At 35.4% G+C, this 22,206-nt stretch overlaps 1 protein-coding gene across 1 annotated transcript; it reads left to right on the forward strand.

Annotated features, from left to right (window-relative positions):
• The first annotated feature begins 1,257 nt into the window (after nt 1–1,257).
• Nucleotides 1,258–18,171, forward strand: LOC129257141 (peroxisomal trans-2-enoyl-CoA reductase-like). The gene is made up of 8 exons (XM_054895399.2): nt 1,258–1,475; nt 8,540–8,673; nt 9,787–9,952; nt 11,755–11,836; nt 12,148–12,244; nt 14,469–14,573; nt 15,188–15,305; nt 16,333–18,171. Exons 1-8 carry the CDS (start codon nt 1,352–1,354, stop codon nt 16,419–16,421), a joined length of 915 nt encoding a protein of 304 aa, XP_054751374.1. The 5' UTR covers nt 1,258–1,351; the 3' UTR covers nt 16,422–18,171.
• Nucleotides 18,172–22,206: the final 4,035 nt, after the last annotated feature.

Genomic DNA, 22,206 nt, shown 5'->3' on the forward strand with positions numbered 1-22,206 from the left:
TACGCCCTTGCCGAGAGCTTCGTCAACATAATTAATCTCGGTGTGATTTTTTTATTCTTCCCCTTACTTTTTTTCTATAAAAATGTGTGATTTTAGAGAGGGAGGGAGGGGTAGGGTGCTTCATGCACTTTTCACCAACGCCGCCAAGTGGGTGAAAAACAATTTTCAGGTGTGGTATTCTGAGATCCATTTTAACTCAGATAAAATAAAATATTTTATCTCCGTTTAAATCAGTAAGATAAAATACCCTTAAAATCTCTCCGAATTGGTATTCTGAGAACAATTTTATCTTCATTTTATCTTTGCAAGACACACCTATTTTTTAATCAATATCCAATTAGAAACGCGCTTTTATAGCTCTCTCATATCACTCAACCAATGGAAATCCATTCCGCGAGGAGTTGTGGCGAAGGAGTGAGATTGCGTCAATTTATTGACTTCAATACGCTTGCACTATACGCTTGCGCGTCTTTACAGAGATTTCTTTTTAACAAAAATGGCAATACTCATCTTTTTTTCGAAGTCTATATCGCATCTTTTCAAGCTTCATTTCAAAGACAATATTAGTCAAGAAAAGTCTTATGAAATGATTCCTGATTGTACAGGAATAACTTTAAGGTGTTGTTCTCAATGAATATATAATTTTTCTTAATTTTCATGCCAACATTTGGAGTTGATTCACCTAGAAATATTGACGAAATCAACGTCGCGGAGATAAAATAGCCCCTACCCTCTTTTAAGTTTATTTTATTTTTTCTTCAAAGTAACTTGGGCGCAAGCACATTACCCGCGTTGCAATGGCCAGATACGCGATGGGTATATGTCTACGCAGCCACTGCTCTGTTGCGTATCATGATATATACGCAAGATAAAATTTATACGCAAGATAAAATTTTAAATTTTATCTGAGAGATAAAATGTCATCTCAGAATACCAATTTCATTTTAAGAGATAAAATAAAATATTTTAAAGATAAAATGACCTCAGAATACCGCCCCAGGCCTTCTGATAGGTTAAAAGTTTTATCGAGAGGTGTTTCGTTTTAATCACGTGCACTTTTGCTAGCTTCATAATTGAGACACAATGCAGACAGAGACGTGAATTTAAATACTATTGCCTGATAGAAAACCGGATATATTATCTTCACTGAATCATACCACAACGATAATAAAAACAACAACAAATCGATGTGTGTATGTAAATGGAGGAGGTGGCTAGCTGGTACGTCAGATCAGATTAGATAAATAAAAATTAATTGAAAAAGACTAACCGTGTATTAGCGTACCGTACCGTATTAGCGTGATCGTTAGAAGTCATTAAGCTGAAAATCGTAAAAAAAAATCACTTTAAAATGGCAGTAAATTCACAAGTTCGAAGTATCTTCAGATCAGGGTTATTTTCCAATAAAGTTGCCATCGTTACTGGAGGTGGAACGGGTTTAGGGCGTGCAATAACCCAAGAACTTCTCTACTTAGGTGAGCTAGTTTATTTCTATCACTCGCCTCGGTCCCATATGTTGAAGATAATGAAAGCTAGGTACCGGTACGGTACCGCGATATCTAAACTGCAATCACTCACTCATTCAATGAACAAGGTTATGACCACTCCTAGTAGTAGTACCAATGAGGTCCAAACATTACATGTATGGACCTCATAGGCGACATCTGTAGTATTTTGTGTCAGAAATCTTTGTGAAGATGATTATTTGTGTATTATAACACAAGTACGAGCTATCGTACTGTCTATTCATTAAATTTTTGTTTAAGAAAGTAACTTAAAGCATTGTTAGCAATTAAAAATAAATTGAAAGAAATGAAGGGGAACTTACATTTTGACGACTTTTTCCAGATTTTATTGCCAGTTGCTCTTCACTTCTGACTCGCGATCGAAGCTGATATGCAGATCACGTGACACGCGTTCTCGTCAGCTGATCGGTTGGTTATTCTTTTCGCCAGACGTTGATAATTATATATTTCATAATGCTAGCATTCATCGCAAATTTAGGTAAAAGAGATTGAATTTAAACAGCGCAAGCTTTAATTTTCTCAAAAGTAACATTTAATTGATTGCACAAGTTTCGCCTTGGAACAAGTAGGATCATTTGGTCCCATGTTTGCGTAACTACGGGGGGGGGGGGGGGTGGGGGCGGGGTGTCCCTACCACTATACACCCACTAGCCAGCAATTATCGTTTTTTCTCTTTTTTTAAAACCAAAATAGGCCTACCTCCCCCCCCCCCAAAAAAAAAAAAAAAAAAAAAAAAAATAGGGTTAAAGAGAAAGAGAATTGAGGAACACCATATGCTTTATTTTTTCCTCTTTTACTGTTTAACGAGACTTGTAATCAAATATTAAATGGGGCTTAATTAGAACAGCCTTTTTTAAGTCAATTAATAAAAAATATTCCTCCTCGGGATTTGAGCTTTCATGAAATATGAATCTTTTTCATGACTACCGAAAGCGCTAAAAATGTCCAAATTTTTAATTGGTATATAAAGCTTTAGCTCATGCGTTGCGCCCGTCTTATTTTAATGTTATACAATTTTATGCTTTTAATGAATTTCTAATTCTCAGATCTTGTCGCAATCCGATTGGTAACTATAATGAATGATTATTATGTTTCATGAATTGTTCAAAATGTGTCTCTCTATCAGTTTTGAATATTAAAAAAAATGTCAGCTCATGCTTTTTGCTCGCAATATTTTGATTAGTAAGAATTTCTTCTCTTGTATATGCGAGTTTGAGTAAATAACTAGAGAGAGAGGGGGGGGGGTCCCTCACCTACTTGTCCTCGCTTATTCCCAATTTTTTTTATATATTATACTCGTGTTCAGAGTGTTTCAAAGTCTTTTCTGATTTTTTTTTACACTTTTTATTGTCTCGGAGCTTCCCTCTATTTCTTTTAACTATGATGTAGCCCTTTTTACTTGTTTCAATTCTTTTATGTCTCATTTCATTGAAAACATAATTATTAAACTGACTGACTTTATTACAAAATTTTGATATTATTTTGTCTTGTTTGTTTGGCTTTCTTTTTTTCTTCTTATCCTTCTTCTTACTTTTTCCATTTCCTTATTTTCTCTTTTATTTCATTTCATGAGGCATCTGCCAACTTATATACAACAACAACAAACATATTTATTTGGTGGTGTGCCCCTCTAAAAAGGGAGGAAAATAGGAAGGAAAAAAAGAAGAAGGGAAGGGGAAAAAAAAGAAAAAAAAAGAAAGATGATGATGATGAAAATTATCTTGGTGATGATGATGGTGGTGGTGATGGTGGCGGTGATGATGATGATGATGATGATGATGATGATAATGATGGTGGTAGTGGTGATGATGATTAGAATGAAGTTGGTGATGATGGTGATGATGAACACTAGATGTAATTTTGTCTTTGAAAAAATTAAGTAGTGCATAGGTGAATTTATTTAAAGTTAATTATGAAAATAGCAGAAAAAATAATTTGAAAAATTGGTATGCGTTCAGGAAAAATCCATCCCCCACCAAAAAAAAATTAAAGGTGAGATTTTTTAAATAATTATTTGTGACGGCGTAGGCCTTTGCGAGCAGCTATATCGGATATAATTATGGTAAAAAGTAAATGAAATGTCAAGAAATACGTGATAATGACTTTTATTGTACATTCAGTATATCAATAGATAACTTCATACTCTCTCCAAAAAAAAAAAGTGGGTCATTACGGACCATTAAAAATTGAAAATTTTTGCATTTTGTATAACATAGAATATTGAGCAACTGCTCGTTTATGACGTCACAAATCAAGCATTCGAAATTCTACTAACTCCATTTTTTTTTTAATAACACCTTCACCGATGTTTTGAAATTATTTTTCTTTGGCCTATATTTTCACAATCTTTTTATCAAGGTGAAATTCCCCTTTACAAAACAGTATCCGCATGATCAGTGTGTAGCGGTAAATTATTCACCTGATAACTATAGACCTATCTATAATTCATGCGGCTATGTTTAATAATATATTGCTGTGAATAGAATGAATGTCATTAAAAACATAATCTCACTGATCACTAATGCCAGCTCGACGCGCGAACTGAAAAAATATATTTTCTGCCCCGATAATTTGATAACCCTAACCTAACCCAATTTCTAAGTATTTTTATCATAAACAGGATAACTATAGACAATTAATTGAAAACTTGATATTCTTTTGCGAAAATGAATATGAAGGACAACTTTTTAATAAAGAACACAGTTTTAGAGCGTGATTTATATATACAACCGCTTAATCCTGTCACTGTCGGTATGACATGAAGCAGTTGGAACTTTCTGATTCCATCAGCTTAATAATTTTTGCAACAGGCGCCAGTCCAACAAACAGACAGACATTTGCCCAAACAGACAACATCTCAACCTCTGCTCATTTCTTTTTGCACGGACACATAAAATCTCGACCTACCCATCACTTTTCTCACTATTTTCTCCTCCCTTTTATTTTCCATTAATTTTTCTTTCGTTCACTTTTTTTCTGTCCTCTTTTTCCTTCTATTTTTTTTTCTCGTCTCACCGCTTTTCCTCATCCCCCAGCCCCCGACGCCCACGCAGATTCGCAAACAATATCAAGTGTACTGTTAGGCAAGGGCGGAAATCTCTCCCCAAAGGTAGCCGGGACCAGGGGCTGGAAAATTTGACAAGAAAAAAAACGAATTTGCGCCCCTGTGGGTAGGGGGTGTTGCGCCTCCCTTTCGGAATCATTATGGAAGAGTGTAAATACTCGCTGTGATTTCGATCTCATACCTATAAAAAAAAATAGAACAGCTACGCCTTGAACACAGGCCAAAATGCCTAACGATTTCTCCGCGGCATTAACAACTATCGTAAAGGGCGCTCCATTTATCAATAAAGATGGATGTTAAGCTGTCTATGGCGACAAAATTTGCCGCAAATATTTACGAAGAATTGTGAGAAATGGTCTGAAAATGCAACAAAAGAACCGGTGAGTACCGATTAAACATTATCAATTTATTTAATAGAACATATTTCATGACTACAATTCAACAATTTCTAGATAATATTGCTTAGTTCTAAGCTAGGGCGGCCCAAATGCGCTTGAGTGGAGTCCCAGTTTATTAGCACGGGTAAGTATTGGGTTGTCGCCTAGAGTGGTTATGACTGTAATCACAGTAGGAGTACATGGGCTATAGGCCTACATGGGTCAAAAATACTTTTTTTGTCATTTTAATATGGCAACAGTTTTTATTTATTCCTTGTAGGCCTAATGTATCTCAACATGAAATTGAAATGACAATATTTTTTTCTCGGCTCGGGTTTGAGAAAAAAGTGTGCCGGGCCAAAATCCAAAATAAAAATGTAGGTATGTGACCAAAAAAAATGAAAATCATCACATATCAATAGATTTTGTATCATTTGAAAGCTCTTAAGAAGACCTTTCAAATGATACCAAGAACTCAAATTTTCATCAAGAAATTATAAAGTTATTCCAGTTTAAGTCGCACATATTCATCCAAATTTGTGGTCATTGTCTTATTAATCAAAGTCAATGGTATACAAAACCGATTTTTGTGACCATTTTGAACCCAAGTCTTCAACCACCTATGGGTACATTACCGCCGCCGTGCACAGGATAACCGCTGGCACGGCACTTGCAATAAGATTTTTATTCTTATTTAAAAATTTGAAATTTATCTACATTTTACATGAAGTAAGCTTTGGATATGAAACTTACCGAACGATATGAAGCCAATTTCAATTCCTCTCTGTCTTTCTGGTACTTTATATCGATGATTTTTCTTGATGTCGAAGCAGGCATGGCCCCGATTAGCTGGATCTCTCTATACGCACAGAGAGGGCGCGCGATATTATTTAATAAACTTGCTTGTTTACGTCGTTTACGTCAGATCAGCTGTACTGCTGGCTGCGTTCTAGGCGCTCCGCATTTTTTTCGCTGTTCAGCGTTATTTTATGATGTAGCGCCATCAGCGATTATACGTGACATGCAACCTGTTGATCTTTGGTACAATTTCCTATTATGCGCCGGCGACTTGAATCTAGACTGTTCGATAGGAAAAATTCGCATTTCGATTGTTGTTTGCGTAATTTCCACCGCAGTATTAAGGATCGGACAGAGTAACTGGCTGAGATTTGAAGGTAAGCGTTTAAAATCCATTTTTATAGATAAGTTCGTGCTGATTTTTAAAATTAGATTACATTATAAGATTAAGATTACTAAATTTAGTACATTGTGAAGATTTAGGCGTGTTTCATATTCTCACATTCGTGTGATGAATGAAAACGTCAAAATTCATTATGAAATGACATGCGTTGTGCGAGGTTAGTATACTAACCTCGCATGTTGTGTGAGTGGTCTTCAACAGGCTCTAACTTCTTTGTTTTTTATCCCTTTGAAGTAATTTAGAAACCTGTGCAGCCAAAACCAGCGTTCGCGATGCGGCAGCATTCGCACATACCTACAAAATGGCCGCCCAAACCCCCCAAAATCTAGCCTTGAAGACTCCATGTCTGATATTTTTTAATATTTTGACATATACTTCTTCAGACATGGAGCCTTGACACTCTTTCCATAGACGCCGCAGCAAGACCTACAGTACACATCCGGATGGATTTCCCTAGGAAATCCATAGTTAGAGGGTGAAATAGGTTTGTAGGGGTGAATTTTATTTATCTATGAACCTTCATGCGCCTAATGCGTATAAAGGGATAAAAATTATTTCACTATAAGTGGTAAAAATTAGACGTTTCTTAGCAGACCGATCTCGTGTAGATCCCTCGATCCGTTTTTTAACAAAGCAAATACAATAGACCTGACCCTTGAACCGCTTTGTTATGACGTACATCCGATTAGCGATGCTGTTTTGAAGACAAAAATTATTATTTCACAAATACTGAATTTTAATACGTGATTGTAAATAATTAGTAGTATTATACTAATTATTTATAATCACATATTAAAAGGAAGGGAGGGCGGGAGAGAGAGGGGGGGGGGGCTAAATGTTCTGTTGACCATTATTCCATCAACCTACTTCTCCCACTTAAGTCCTATCTCACCCCCTATTCTCCCGACTCTCATGAACACATTGCTGAGAATGAGATCCACATGATATAAAAAGTTGAAATGCTGCCCAAAAAGTGTAATTTGTGTTCACTCATGCATTAAAGTTCAATTTGATAATTTATGAAATTTGCTTAAACAACCCAAACTTGTCCTGGTTGATCATTAATTTATCACAACGCCCTTACCTTTGCAAGTTCCGAAGGATTTGCCTCTCAAAAACTGACATGAATTGGAAGGCTAATTCCGGCCCAGCTTAATTTTCATACCCTTTGTTTCAGTGGGCAGTGCTCACTCAAGCATGAATAGTTTTCCAACTTTTTGGTGTCATTTGATAGTTGACTTTATTAGTTTCCATATATATGTTAGTGTTTTCTCCCAAAGTGATATATTTTTTATTTGGCAGCCATTTCAAAAGTGTATAGTATTTTGGGGGACGCACTGTATATATCAAATCGCATATTGCAGGTGAGACTGCCGGAGGTGTTTCACTTGTTTCTGTATTTCAATTCAATAAAAGAAGGTGTAGCACTGCATTATTTGTGCAATTTTGGGAGAATCACAACAGACTGTCATCAAAGATCACTTAACCACTTTAGATGTATTTTCTGGCCAAGCCCTCATCGGTATGTTGATCAGGTTTCTCAGCTACTGTATGATGTGCATGCGTAGCCTTGAGCCTCCCCCCCCCCCCCATGCCAGTCAAGGCAGTTTGATGACTGTTGACAAGATCTCCTTCATCCGAGTTTCGAAATATATAAAAATAATTACGAAATGGTTAGGTTCAAGACAATGCAAACGTTCTGAGTCTTGTGCAGTTATTTGTGCATTTAGCTAATTTTCACAATTCATAATTGTTCAATAAAGTTTAATTACAAATATAAACTTAGATAATAATTTGTTGACAAATGAACAAAGGCTCGTACTGCTGGTTTCGTTCAAGGCACTTTAAATTTTTAAATTTAATTTTTTTTTGTCATCACTTTAAATGATTTCCAAAAAGTGTTATCAACAGCAATGATAATCTAAAATTATGTTTTTGAAGGTATTGCATCATATTGGTGCCTATATTTTATCAAACGATCATAGGAATTGCACGTACAAGGAATTTAGACACTGTTATAAAACTACACTGCAGATGAACTGAATAAAGGTTGTGAATCTTATTAGCGCCACCATTGAGCTTCCTTTCATTTCCTTGAAAGAGACAGCCAAGGTAAGCGATTTTGCTCTTCTGTAATGAAGCGATGTTTGCCAACTTCTTAGATATCAACACCCAAATACGGTTGGGTGTGTGACGTTAGTATAGCTAACCTTGCATGAGTGTGAGTGAAACAATAACTAATTTCACTCAATAAAACTTAAGTTCATACAGGGTAACTTAAGTTTAATTTAATAATAAATAAATAAAATCACTAGGCATAGACAATTCAGTAATCTTTTGGTCAGTTTGTTTTTCTTACATATACATGTAGGTTGCAAAGTGATTATTGCATCAAGGAAAGTGGAAAGACTACAGACTGCTGCAGATGCCCTGAATAAATCATTACCCAGAGAATCAACAGCAGCTATCCATGCAATTAAATGCAACATCAGACAAGAAGATGAGGTGAGAAAATGAGAACGAAAAGCGAAAGATAAGTCCTCATTGCTAATCAATTAAGCCCTGGTTTAATGTATTAAGTTTGATGATGATTAATTTGACACATTAATTCGGATTCTTCCTTCATGTGGTGTCTTATGAAGCATATAAAGTAGAAGGGATTAGTGGCTAGAAGAGTTTTAGTTGAAAAGTTTTAGCTTGGAGTTTTTAGTTCGGGGTTACTAAGCTCAGAAGTTAAGTTACTGTCATGTAACCTTGGTTGATTTGAGGCCTAAATAGGCCAGTGCTTTTTCAGCTGTGTAAACGTTTTTACTGTCATGATTTAGATGTTTAACATTTGAAATTAACTTTCTGTGCAACACAATATACTTTTCGTCAGAAATCGTGATTTCATGTTTGGTTCTTGCAACATGGGCAGGCGAGATGAATAGCGGCAGTAATGGTAACTTCATGATACACAAACATAATGATTGTGTTGTAGATAACAATTTTTTTAATATTTGATATGATTTTAAATGGGTTCTGTAGCAAAAACTGTGGATTAAAAAATTAAGATCAGTTTGATGAGAAGTTTGCTGACAGAGAGAAGTTGTTCTTTGTATTTCAATGAATCTAAGATGTGCATAATGCCAAAATATATGTTAAAATGTTTTTTCTATGAAGTTCATATGCTTTATGAATCCAGATCATTACTTTTATTAATGCAAATTTAAATCATAAAACACTTTACATGTTTTATATGCAACAACTATTCTATGTGTTGCTCTTGGATTTGAACAGTCTCTCTCACTCAATCTTGATTTTCTTTACTATTATTTTGATAGTTTTGAATGAGAGCTACATTTATTCACTTTATATTGTTAAGAAATGTCTATTTTGATTGTGGTAACTGTCCATTTTATGCTGGGTGCCTGATTTTAAGACTAATGTGGTCTTCTTTTGGTTCTCCCACAATAATGTACATTTCTTTATTTTATGTTTGAATCACTTGGTTCATTTTCCTTTTCATTTGTATGTTTTATCCTATTTGTACAGATTTGTTTTTTATTATTATTATTATGGAAATAGATGATTTGATTTGATTTCGATATGTTCTTTGTTGTCATTCTGTTATTTTAGGTGAAATCTCTCATGAAGACTACAATTGAGAAGTATGGGAAGATTGACTTTCTAGTCAACAATGGAGGTGGTCAGTATCCTTGTCCCCTCTCTGAGATATCAAGCAAAGGATGGAATGCAGTGATTGACACAAACCTAACTGGAACATTCCTATGCTGTAGAGAAGGTGAACACATCTTTTTTGAATAATTTTCTTGTTACAAAATCGTGTAGGAATTAGTCTCTGAGGAAAGATTGATTTAAAGGTCTGACTGCTTGGTTGTAGAAGAGTTAACATTGTGTGAGTGGGATTATCATGGGAGAGTGATTCTGACTAGTGCTTTTCATCAGAGCTTTGTTGGTTCAAGTCCCAATCTCATCATATCTCTCAGCAAGAAATTCATCCAAAATCTAATTTACTCAATTAAAGTGAAATACTTTCCTCAAATCGTGATCTCTCACATTACCATCAGCACATTTCTGAATAGGTTTTTCACTTATGGTGTTTCCAGTAGTGTATAAGTATCATTTATATACCAGTGCAAAGAACTGAATATACATTTTCTGTAATATAGGTAAACCTGCATAATCATTCTTCTATAAGTCAAATATTCATCCAAGTTGAAGCAATATTTCAGACCAGATTATGCAAACCTGTCACCAGACATCTCCTTAGTTAAATTTCCACAAAGTCAAACAGTATACAAATAGCGAATACATGACGAAAACCTTTCATTTGAAAACACTATACCCCAGTTTCCCTCAATCAATTCTCTTCTCCAAGTACGACAAACCATAACTGCCCCAAGCAAGCAATTTAAGTATCAAAACACCTGTTTCTTGACCTCGGTCCGAAGATAACACAACAGCCCGAGCAAAGCATGCCGTCATTTTAATTCACTTACTTTCCTTATTTCGAGGTCGATTTTCTTCGTTCGAACTTGAAAATGGACTAACATTGGATTTCTGAATACAATATGCATTTGAAAACGTGATTAAATATCGAATACAATAATTTCATTCCGAAGGTCCTACTACAGGCAGAGAAGTCTTACGTAATAGCACAGCTGTTGTTTATCATTTCGTCCTTGGCTCAACGCTCATAATCTGGCCTGTGGAGGTAAAATTGAGACAGCGGGGATTACCTGGCCTAGCGGGATTGATCAGGCGGGTGTTTCATAAAGCTGTTCGTAAATAAAGAGCGACTGGTGATCCTGTCTTGCGGTAAATGGTACACACCATTGGCGAAGATCTAGCGCGCGAGAAAGGATCACCAGTCGTTCTTAAAGTCGCTCTTAACTTACGAGCAGCTTTATGAAACGGCCCCCTGGGCTTGGAAATGATTTTGGGATTTACAAACGCAAAATGGGGTATAGAACCGCAGTTTGTAATCTGAACTGCGGTCTTTCTCCAAACGGGGGTTTGACGTAATGTAGGCACGAGTGCGATGGTGCGAGATTTTGCATGAGGTGAAGTTGAATAGAGCGTCTCTTTCCTTCACCGAATGCGAAATCTGGCACCATTGCACGAATAAGAATATTCGCTATTTGTGTTGTACTACGCCCTGGAATCTAGCGAAAATACGAAAAAACAAGAGTTTTCCCTGCAGTAATCTATGAAAAGGGAGCAAAAAAATTGAAAGCAAAAAGAATAATCCCACAAGCACGCATGATCTTGGGCAGCATTGCGCATTTAGCCAGCATACGCGTATTGCACCTTCATTTTTACTGAGCGCAATTAATTATATCGTATTGTGACGTCACCTAAAGCCGTGCAACGGTACATTTTGGATGGTACGTCGTGTGTGCAATGGTACGAATGTTTGACATTCAGTCTCCCATTTACTCGCGTACAACAAGCTAAGTAGGCATTGTACAAAATTCTGTTGTCCAAATATATTGACCAAGACAAAGTAATCCATACCTCTTAGCCCAATTGGATCTTCAAACATTAAAAGCTGATTTTTTTCTTCTATTTTTTGTCTTCCAGCTTTTCAAGCCTGGATGGGAGAACATGGAGGAGCCATAGTCAATATTATTGTTGATCTGTGGAAAGGCTTTCCATACATGGGGTAAGGCATTGACCTAATTATTTTTTATATTAGTATAAGTACAATTGTACTATAGTACAAGTAGTAGCTCATCTAGTAGCAGGAGAGTCGAGTAAACATAATTCAGCGGTAGTAGAAGTAGTAGTAGTAGTAGTAACAATATTCTACAGTAAATAATCGCTCAGTGAATGAATACAGTACAGGATGCACAGGACCTTTGTTACTTGAAAGGTTGTCATTCAAAAACCTGTTTAGCTTTTAAAGTTTTAGTTTACTTGCATGTGTTTAATTATTTACTAAAAATAGCCTCCTCTGTTCCTATATATCTATAGGCATACTAGTGCAGCAAGGGCAGGCATAGAGAATTTGACAAAAACAGCTGCTGTTGAATGGGCACCTCATGGAATCAGGATCAACTCAGTAGCTCCGGTAAGAAGACTTCGTATTCCAATCATTTAGAATATTACTGTGTTGTTGGTCAGAAGTGAATTTAAAGATTTGTCCATCAGACACTATGTGATGTTCTGCTCTTTGCTAATCTCTGAAGTTGGCTGATCCTGAAAGTGTATTGACTGTGTTGTATCTGTGGGAAAAGTGTGTTACACAAATAGGCATAAGAAAGCATGTATGACATGATTAAAGCTAACACATGCACATATTAAAACCAGAAAGTGATGCACATTCACCAGTATGGATGGAACATCTTTTCATAGATTTGCCTGAATTTAGTCATTTGTCTTAGAATTTGTGTTAGGAATGACTAACATGACTAACAAAACTATGACTGAATTGTATTTGATCTGCAATGACCTTTTGGCTCTTAAAACTGATCATTCCTCCCATATCCCTTCCTATTCTGTTGTGTGTGAAGACAAGAACCATGAGACTTGTAATAGAAACATGTAGCATTTACAAACCTAGCAATGACTCTGCACAGAGGCTTCAGTTATTATGCAGGCAATGTATTGTTTGAGATGGATAATGAGGGGGGGGGGCATAAACAAATCAAAAGTTTGTAGGATCATTCTACAATCTCTGTGCAGCCTCTGAAAGATTGTTATACAATCTCTAGATGTACATGGTTGTCCCCTTCAAAAAATGGCATGATGCCCATGAAAAACATGAGTACATATTATATGTATCTCAAAGAGTTTCATTGCAATATTTATACTGTATTTGATGGCACAGAATGGAATGCCAGAAATATTCCAAGAGTTTGGGCAAATATTTCATTAATAGTAGATGAGTGGAATATAGTCCATAATGAGTGGAATATTTCTGGTATTCCATGAAATAAAGCCACCCAATATAATTATTATCTATCCACCCCCCCCCCCTCAAAAAAGGGATATATTTGTTTGAAAAAGACATGTCATTTCCATTATGGCACATCATCACGTCATACAAGTAATTTGGTTGTTGACAAGACTTACGTGTAGTTCATTATGACATCACTGTATCTCATTGTGCCCATGCTGCGCATCGGATTGCGTTTATTGTGGTAAGCGTATTTTTACGCATTCACACTAGACTGTTGAATACGGTCTCATATTTAACGGCAAGTTTTGTACAGTAGCCTATGGGATGTTTGATGGATTTCGGTCATTTTAGGGATATGCTCTGGTATTGAACGGGCAATTGATGCAGACCAAACTATGCGTTTTTGATGTATCGGTAAAACACTCTATATAGATGATAATGTGTGATATCTCACTCTATCTGAACTCCAAGCTTCAAGCATGTGATCATCAGTGTAAACCCTACTCATAGCATAAATTTAAACAGGTTGCCAACGAATTATATGCTTTGTACAACATTTTGTGAAACATGCACCTTTTGACCTCATTTTATGGTTATCTATTGCATAGGCACTAATGGCATAATGAATGGTGAAATTCACTGATTTTGGCTATTTTTGTCTCGCCTGCAATGCATTGCAGAGGGAGACTATAGATGCTGCTTTTTCCGTTGGCGGCGTCGTCAACATTGAAATCTTAACCAAGGTTAAGTTTTTGAAATGTCATCATAACTTAGAAATTATATGGACCTAGTTCATAAAACTTGGACATACATGTAAAGGTAATCAAGTATTATTGAACATCCTCTTCTAGTTTTAGATTACATGACCAAGGTCAAAGGTCACTAAGGGTCAACAAACTTTGGCCATGTTGGAGGTATTTGTGGAATTGTCATTAAAAGTTTATGGATCTAGTTCATTAAACTTGGACATAAGAGCAAGCATGTATCCCTAAATATCTTTTGCAAGTTTCAGGTCATATGACCAAGATCAAACGTCATTTAAGGTCAATGAACTTTGGCCATGTTGGGGGTAGTTATTGAATTGGCATCATTACTTAGAAAGTTTATGGATCTAGTTCATGAAACATAGACATCAGGGTAATCAAGTATGAATGATTGTTTTGCACATGTCTTAGGTCACATGATCATGGCCAAAGGTCATTTTAGGTCAACTGATATTTTATCATATGAATGTTTTCTTTGGTGAATGATTATTCAATAGCCGTTTCCAAAATAAGCACTACTGCTATATCAAATTGTGTAATGCAGACGAGACTGCAGAGGTGTTCCGCTTGTTATTTAGAACTATGCACTTGGTAGCCATAAAATTTAATTTTTTTCTTGTGTATTGCAGGGTACAGTGTTCGGGAAAGAAGCTGCGGAGCATTATGGGACAGAAGAGATCTTCAAGCTAGCCATCCCTAACATTCCTGCTAAGAGATTAGGAACACCAGAAGAGGTGATTTATTACATACTTTTCACTTGATATGATCATGATTCAATGCCCTGGCCCATACAGCATCATTACCCAATTAATGACTGAATTCTGTAATTCCCATAGACTTTGTACAGGGATAACCTTGTATCAGTAGACAATAGGTTCACCTGCACAAGTGATGGAGTGAAACAATACAATGCTTTTGAAATCTTGATTAAAAATAAAATCATCAGACAACATGGCTGTACTAAAAGATGGCAATAAAACATAGTTCATATTCAAGGGGACATGATATTAAGTGGTGATACATTTTAAATTTTAAATAGTTGAAAGGCCTTAGAATTGGCAGAAGGTTATAATTACTGTGCAGCAATTATCATTTATGTAGTATGTAGTATTTTGAGAGTCAGAACTCCCTATTTTAATTATCAATCATGGATTAATTATTCTACATAACTAAACCTTTCCCATAGGGCAAGCAATATTTGGTTCAGAGAAATGAAATTATATTATTTTCTGACTTTTTTAAAATGCAAGTGTAGCTAGTGAAAAAAATATGTCAATCATGGATGCCTTGGAATAAAACAAATTCTAAATCAATGATACCTTTGAATCTTTTTCTTTGTCTTTACCAGATATCAGCAGCCGTTGCTTTCCTTCTATCTCCAGCCGCTGCCTACATCACTGGAGAATCAATCAAAGTAGATGGTGCCTCTAGTTTATACATGCCACCAGGGGGATACACAGTCAAAGGTCAGTTTATCTGGGAAATTAAAATATTAAAAGGGAATTGAAAGTCACATGTATTTTTTTTCCATCTTATTTTTAAATGATCACACATTCTTGTGATATGTCTTGTATATTCCTTCCCCTATTTGTGAAGAAAGTTGTATACTGTTATTTTTTGCACAGATTCCAAGTTGTATACTAAGATATATGTTACATCATAGTTGTTAACCTGCCCTTAATTGATGTCATTTAGGAAAGCCAATCGAGCCCCATGATCCATAGATTCCTGGTATTTGGTTTATATTCATAACTCTTTGACAATTGACATATTCATAATGCCAATCTATGTGATAAATCAAATTGTTCTTTTCCTGTAGCTTCTACAGTATTGATAGAATATAAAGAAATATATAATAAACTGAATAAGATCTTTCACTTTTGTAGATAAGTCAAGCATTGGATTAGTGTATTATAAGATTTTGCTGTGTGAAGCAGTATGCACCTTCACATATCTGTACATGCCAGACCTCACAACCATCTTGTCTGTGTAAACAGTCCTTGAGAAAGGCACACATCTCTGCAATCATCCAACATTTGCAAGATTTCACCAAACAGTATGGTTCATCTTGGTCTGAATATGGCAAGAAATTTTAATCATCTGCACATGCTTGAAGCGGCATATGCTAAACAAAAAGACCTTGTTTTATGCCACAGAATTAGTTTATGTGCACCATCTTATGATTATAATGATTTCCTGCTAGAAGCGACTAGCACTAAGCTTAGGTTTACTGTATTCAGAGCTCCATTGATCAAATTAGCTAGAGTTTTATTTTTAATTATGTTCGTTTTTGCATTTTCTCTTGAAAAGGGCAAGTCAACAAAGTTTCAAGCATGTCATTGATTAGCCCCATTGATCAATTTTATGGTTCAAGTCATCTCTTCATGAAGGATAGAGTCCTGTTTTTAACAGGATTGGGTAAAAGAATTGTGAGAGTTGGTTATGAGATCATTATCATAGCTGGTCGACACCTGTCTTTATTTTCCTCTGTAGACCACAATAACATGCCAGCCTACAAGTGGGAGACTGATGATGGGGATGAAGGTGGGAATAATCCTGGTGGCCTGTCATCAAAATTATAGCAAGGATAGCCATGGAGAAAAACAAGAAGAACATCTCGGTAATGAAGATGAAGGTGAGAATCAATCAATGAAATGATGTCTTAGCTTGATGAACCTAATGGAGAAAGATACGGTATTCATGGACATATATATCAATCATTCTGAAATTTCTCTTGCCATATTAACCATCTTGGAAATGAAGAGAAATATTGATGTAAAAAATGAGAAATAGAAATTTGATGAGTCACAATCAAGCTGCTTTGGACGTTTTCACTATTATCAAGTCTGTTTGTCATGTTTATCCTTTATCATAATTATGTGAAGGACAGATGATATCTATGCAATGTAGATGTAGTGTGCCAACATCTAATTCCCTAATAATAAGGCAATGCATGATCTTCAATCTTGTTGTCCAGTTTCTTTTGCTAATTTAGCTATTGGATATCGAGGAGGTGACCTTGAAATGGAGTATAGAAAAATGTTGATATTAGTTGTATTATGTGTCATTAATGAGTTTTTATGAGAACTGATGTTGAAAGCCATGAATGAGATTTCCTTGCTAGAATCTCTGGAAAAACTTGAAATCTTGTGTTATTGGATTGAGTTGACTGATGCTTTTTTACTATTAATCATGATACAACTCTGACCAAATCAATGTGAATTACAGATGCTATTATCAGTAGGCGTGTCTGTCATTGTAATAACTAATGAGAATGAAAATCTCATGACTGAAATAGGCATCATGTATAAAAGACAATGTGATGCCCCATAGAATCATATAAAAAAAGGGTGATACTGAAATATTTGATCGTTTTTTTAGAACAGTATTATTAGAACAGTATTCTATCAGAGCACCAGAGGCAGTATCATAATGAATGCACATGCTGTTATTTCATTTGATAATATTTGAAGATGGACTGTTGTCTTGGCTGCACTGCTAATGTAAATTTCATCATGTTTATGTGCTCTAAAATGTGCAGGGTAATTTAAATGGAAGGAGGTAGGAGGAGAATTTACCACTTAAGACAGTGTACCTCCAATTGTAAACATCATCATTTGAATGTCCCACTTCTAAGGAATTACGAAGTAATAATCTAAACATGTTTGTAAAGTATTCTCTTCACTCTTTGCCATCATTTCCAGAAAATATATGTTGAGGGAGAAATAGTGAATTAGACTGGATAGTTATGTGTATTATTAAAAACAAGACTTGTTCCATATCCACTGCATCCAGGCACTGCATACAACTTCAACGATCACATGTGCATATCTTTAAAGAAATAGATTGCTTAAATACTGATTCCCTCTTATCATCTCAGTCTATGCAGTAATCTTAATGTTATCATCAGCAACAAATGTTTTTAATCACTATTGCTTTTTAAAAGTTGGGTAAAATTATTAACAGAATTCATTGTATGAGAGTGAACATTGGTCCTCATGATTTCGAAGAAACATAGCCATCTCAACAAGACTCTGTTTTCTGTACTGATATAGATACATATTATCTACTGTAAAGCTGATACAAGGCTAATATGTTGATTTTATAAACAGCAAAAATGATGATTGAACTTCCATGCCTATAATAAATCAGACTATATTTTGATATTTCTCTTTAGACAGCTTTGTCATTTTAACTTTGCTATCGTCAAATAATATGAATTGTATGTAAAATAATAACAATATATATATTTTGCTAAATTTGTTCATGAAGTCATGTAAAATTTAGATAAAAAATGAGGGATGATATTAAAAACAAAATATTTATGAATAATTTGAAAGCTAGAATTTTGTCTGTTACTTGTAATTCTTGTATTATATAGTGACAGATATGTGATGATGGTTCTTATGAATATACATATGTTTTATGAGAGATGCTGTCCTAGGGTGAATTGATTTGGGGTAAGAAGTTTATTGAAGTTGAGATCATTATTTGGTTTTCTCTTAATGAAAAATAGGGTTAATTACATGACCCATCATTCCATTTAAAATATTCATCAATTTAATCTCTTTTTAAAATTATTTATACTGTGCAAACAGCTTGATTTGTAAATCTAAATTTGTATATACTGAATACAATTTATAAATCGATTTATTGAATTTAAAATAGCATTCTGCACATGTGTGTGTTTGGAGGGGGAGGGGTTCATATCGTTTAGTGTGCATTCTTCCTTTTTCTAGTACCAACCTGAAACATCCCAACAAAATTTGGTACATTTCATTCGTGAGGTAAGATTGATCTAACTTGGGAACTCTTTTCCAGTCTGGCAACTTTTTTATATTCCCCTGTCGTATGAAGATATGTTTCAAACTCTCCCATTACAAGATGGACAAAATGTTCATACACCAAAAACACTAGAAAACATTGCTTTTCAAGGCCTGGCGATGTACACGTGTGCAGTGAAAAAAAATATTTTGAACAGTATATTTACGCAGGCCTGCCAACTTCTCGTTTTTGTCTCGCCTGCATAGCAGAGCGAGACTATACGCGCCGCTTTTCCGACGGCGAAGCCGACGTCATCAACAATGAAATCTTAACCAAGGATTAGTTTTTGAAATATCATAACTTAAAAAGTATATAGACCTAGTTCATGAAACTTGGACATAAGGATAATCAAGTATTACTGAACATCCTGCCTGAGTTTCAGGTCACATGAATAAGGTCAAAGGTCATGTAGGGTCAATAAACTTGGACCATGTCGGGGGAATCAATATCGAAATCTTAACCAAGGTTAAGTTTTTGAAAAGTCGTCATAAATTAGAAAGTATATGGACCTAGTTCATGAAACTTGGACATAAGAGTAATGGTGTATCACTTAAGTTACTGCCTGAGTTTCAGTGCATGTGACCGAGGGCAGAGGTCATTTAGGGTCAAGGAACTTGGTCATTTGGAGGTAATAGTGGAATTCATAACTTAAAAAGTTCATGGATCTAGTTCATGAAACTTGGACATAATAGCAACCATGTATCCCTGAATATCATGTGCGAGTTTCATATCACATGACCAAGATCAAAGGTCACTCAGGTCAATGATCTCTGGCCGTGTTGGGGGTATTTGTTGAATTGGCATCATAACTTAGAAAGTTTATGGATCTAGTTCATGAAACATAGACATAAGGGTAATTAAGTATGAATGATTGTTTGCGCACGTCTTAGGTCAAATGATCATGGTCAAACATCATTTTGGGTCAATGGACATAATATTTTATTATAAACCCCTCAGAAAAAGTTTAGAAATCTGAGTTTGGCCATTAATTTCTCCCAAATCCCAATTTTATACAATGCATAACTGATATCATTAAAAAGGTCATTTAATTCTCTTTAAAATGATACCATGCTTGTTATGATCATGTCATCACGAAAAGAGCAGGATTCAAAAGTGTTGGATGAGGTCTGAATTGAAAAGCTGCAAAACGAGCAAAAATAATCATGAAGGGTCAATAAAGATCATGATTATTTTGTCTGTGTCAATAGAGATGAAAGTCCATTCAAATCAAGCCCCTGCTCCTTCAAGTTTGATGTTTTGTTGTGGTGTGTATATAGTGATGGATCTGTTTGATAACACGGTTTGAGTCATGGTTTGAAATACCCATGCATGTTTTTTTGTTTGTTATGTGTTTGCTGGTGCAGAGGTATGTTTGATTCCATGTTAATGTTAAGGTGCTTGAAAACAAAATAAACCACTGATAAACTCATCACTACGGAAAAAAAGAACATATGCATTTTCACGGTAACTGACGTTACACGGCACAATTTTGCACACCTTCCATTGGATGTATGAGTAGGTCCATGGTATGATTATCTCTAAAACAACAAATGATGGGAGTTTGCTTTTAAGCGAACTCCCGAGGAGGCCATTATCTATCGAGGAGGCATTATCGATCAAAGTCAGATTTCCAAACTATAGTATTTTTGAGGAGTTTAGTATAGGTTTTCCCGTCCAATTTCATCAGAGTTGCATTTAAATTAATGAAAGGACGTTCAAATTCGAAATATTTCGTCCACCCTCTGCACACATGGTTCATTTTCATTTATTCAGCATTCAATTCCGTTCTATATCATTCCTTTGAATTTTGTAGAAATTCAATTTAGAGAGAAATTCGTTCTATGGCCCAAAGGTGTCATTTAATTTCGCGACGACGAACTGATCGTTTTATTTCGCCTTTTTCAATTTCATTTATCGGCACACATTGCACTTTAAACGTCCAAATTCAAATAACTTGTTTCTGTGTTCATTTTTTTATTACGTTATTCAATGTTTTTTATCTCAAACTACCCTATATTTCTTCCTATTTTTTCCGATCTTTTCAGTTAGAATAATTTCAATCCATTATGTTTGATAAAGACATAATTCATGTAACACTTATAGGATATGGTTGTAAACGCTTATTCTTTTAGTGGTTGATGAACGGGTGCAGGGGCGGATCCAGGATTTCCCAAAAGGGGGGCGGGCACATTTTCCCGAGGAATTTGACGAGAAAAAAAAAAAAAAAAGATTTTTAACCAACGAATAAGGGTATTTCGTCCACGAACATTTTTTAATTGTGCCTCTCAAAAAGAGGGGAGTGGGGCACGAGCCGGCTGTGCCCCCCTGGATCCGCCAGTGAGTGGATGGATGATCTATGGCAATGGTAGGAATTTTTTATTCATCATCTTGTTCTTTTTTATTTTACATAATTGTAATTTATATCGCTTTAGGGAAGGGATAAGAAACATGGTATTGACCTCAGTCTATAGTTATGAAAGTGGAACAAAAACGAGTTGTTCCGATGATGGTTTGTCAGATTGGCTGGCTCCTCCAATGCGCCTTTAAATGTCTTTGACAGGTATATGGCGCTATACAAAAATTAACGCTGTGCATCATCATCATCAGATGGATGATACATTTCAGTAAAATTGTAAACATCCAATTTAGAAGTAAAACCCATTTCCATAATTATTCAAAAGAAGAAAAAAACAACAACAACGAAAAACACTGCCCATAACCTATAAGTGATCGCATATTAATGATTTTGAATTCGTAAGCATTCGCAAGGAAGGTACCGGTGCGAATTTGAAGACACTTCTTCAGCTATTTTAATTTGATCGTTCTTTATACATGTTTAAATGAGATAACCATGAAATCGCGTGTCAATAAAATTGAATTTAATTAAGTATTTGGCTATTTAAATGCTGATCTCATAGGTCATTCAAATTGGTTGCAAATTGAATTATTACATTATTAAATCGGTTGAAATTTTGACGAAATTGGACGGGAAAACTTTATTAGTTTTTTTCTTTTGTGAATAATTATTCAATAGCTCTTTTGGAAGTCGGCACTGCTTTTTTTTTTTTTTTTAAACAAGTTCACACTTAGTTACCAATAATGCATTTAGCATTTCCATTTATTTGAAAGCAGGATAAAAGAGCATTGTAGATTAAATGCCTTGCTCACGGGCATAGCGGCCGGGGATCGAACCCCGGACTTTTTCATGTATAGCCAGGCGCCTTAGACCACTCGTCCACGGCACCTCCACTGTCAGCACTGCATGCTGCTTTATCACATCGCGTAATGCAGGCGAGACTGCCAGAGGCGTTCCACTTATTAAATGGAGTTACTCATTTTTTGGAAGTTTTTGATATACATTATAATATCATATAGGGGAAAAACTATTTTTTGTTCAGATATTATGTACAGTCATCTGTGGAAATTATGCTGTGACTCCTATTTTTTAATGAATTACTCCTATTTTGTATGTTTAAAGGTTAGTAGGCCTGGGGCCCGTTGCAGAAAGAGTTGCAATCAATCGCAACTCTAAAAATCATGCGC

The sequence above is a fragment of the Lytechinus pictus genome, chromosome 3 (assembly GCF_037042905.1).
Source record: "Lytechinus pictus isolate F3 Inbred chromosome 3, Lp3.0, whole genome shotgun sequence".
NCBI classification, from domain to species: domain Eukaryota; kingdom Metazoa; phylum Echinodermata; class Echinoidea; order Temnopleuroida; family Toxopneustidae; genus Lytechinus; species Lytechinus pictus.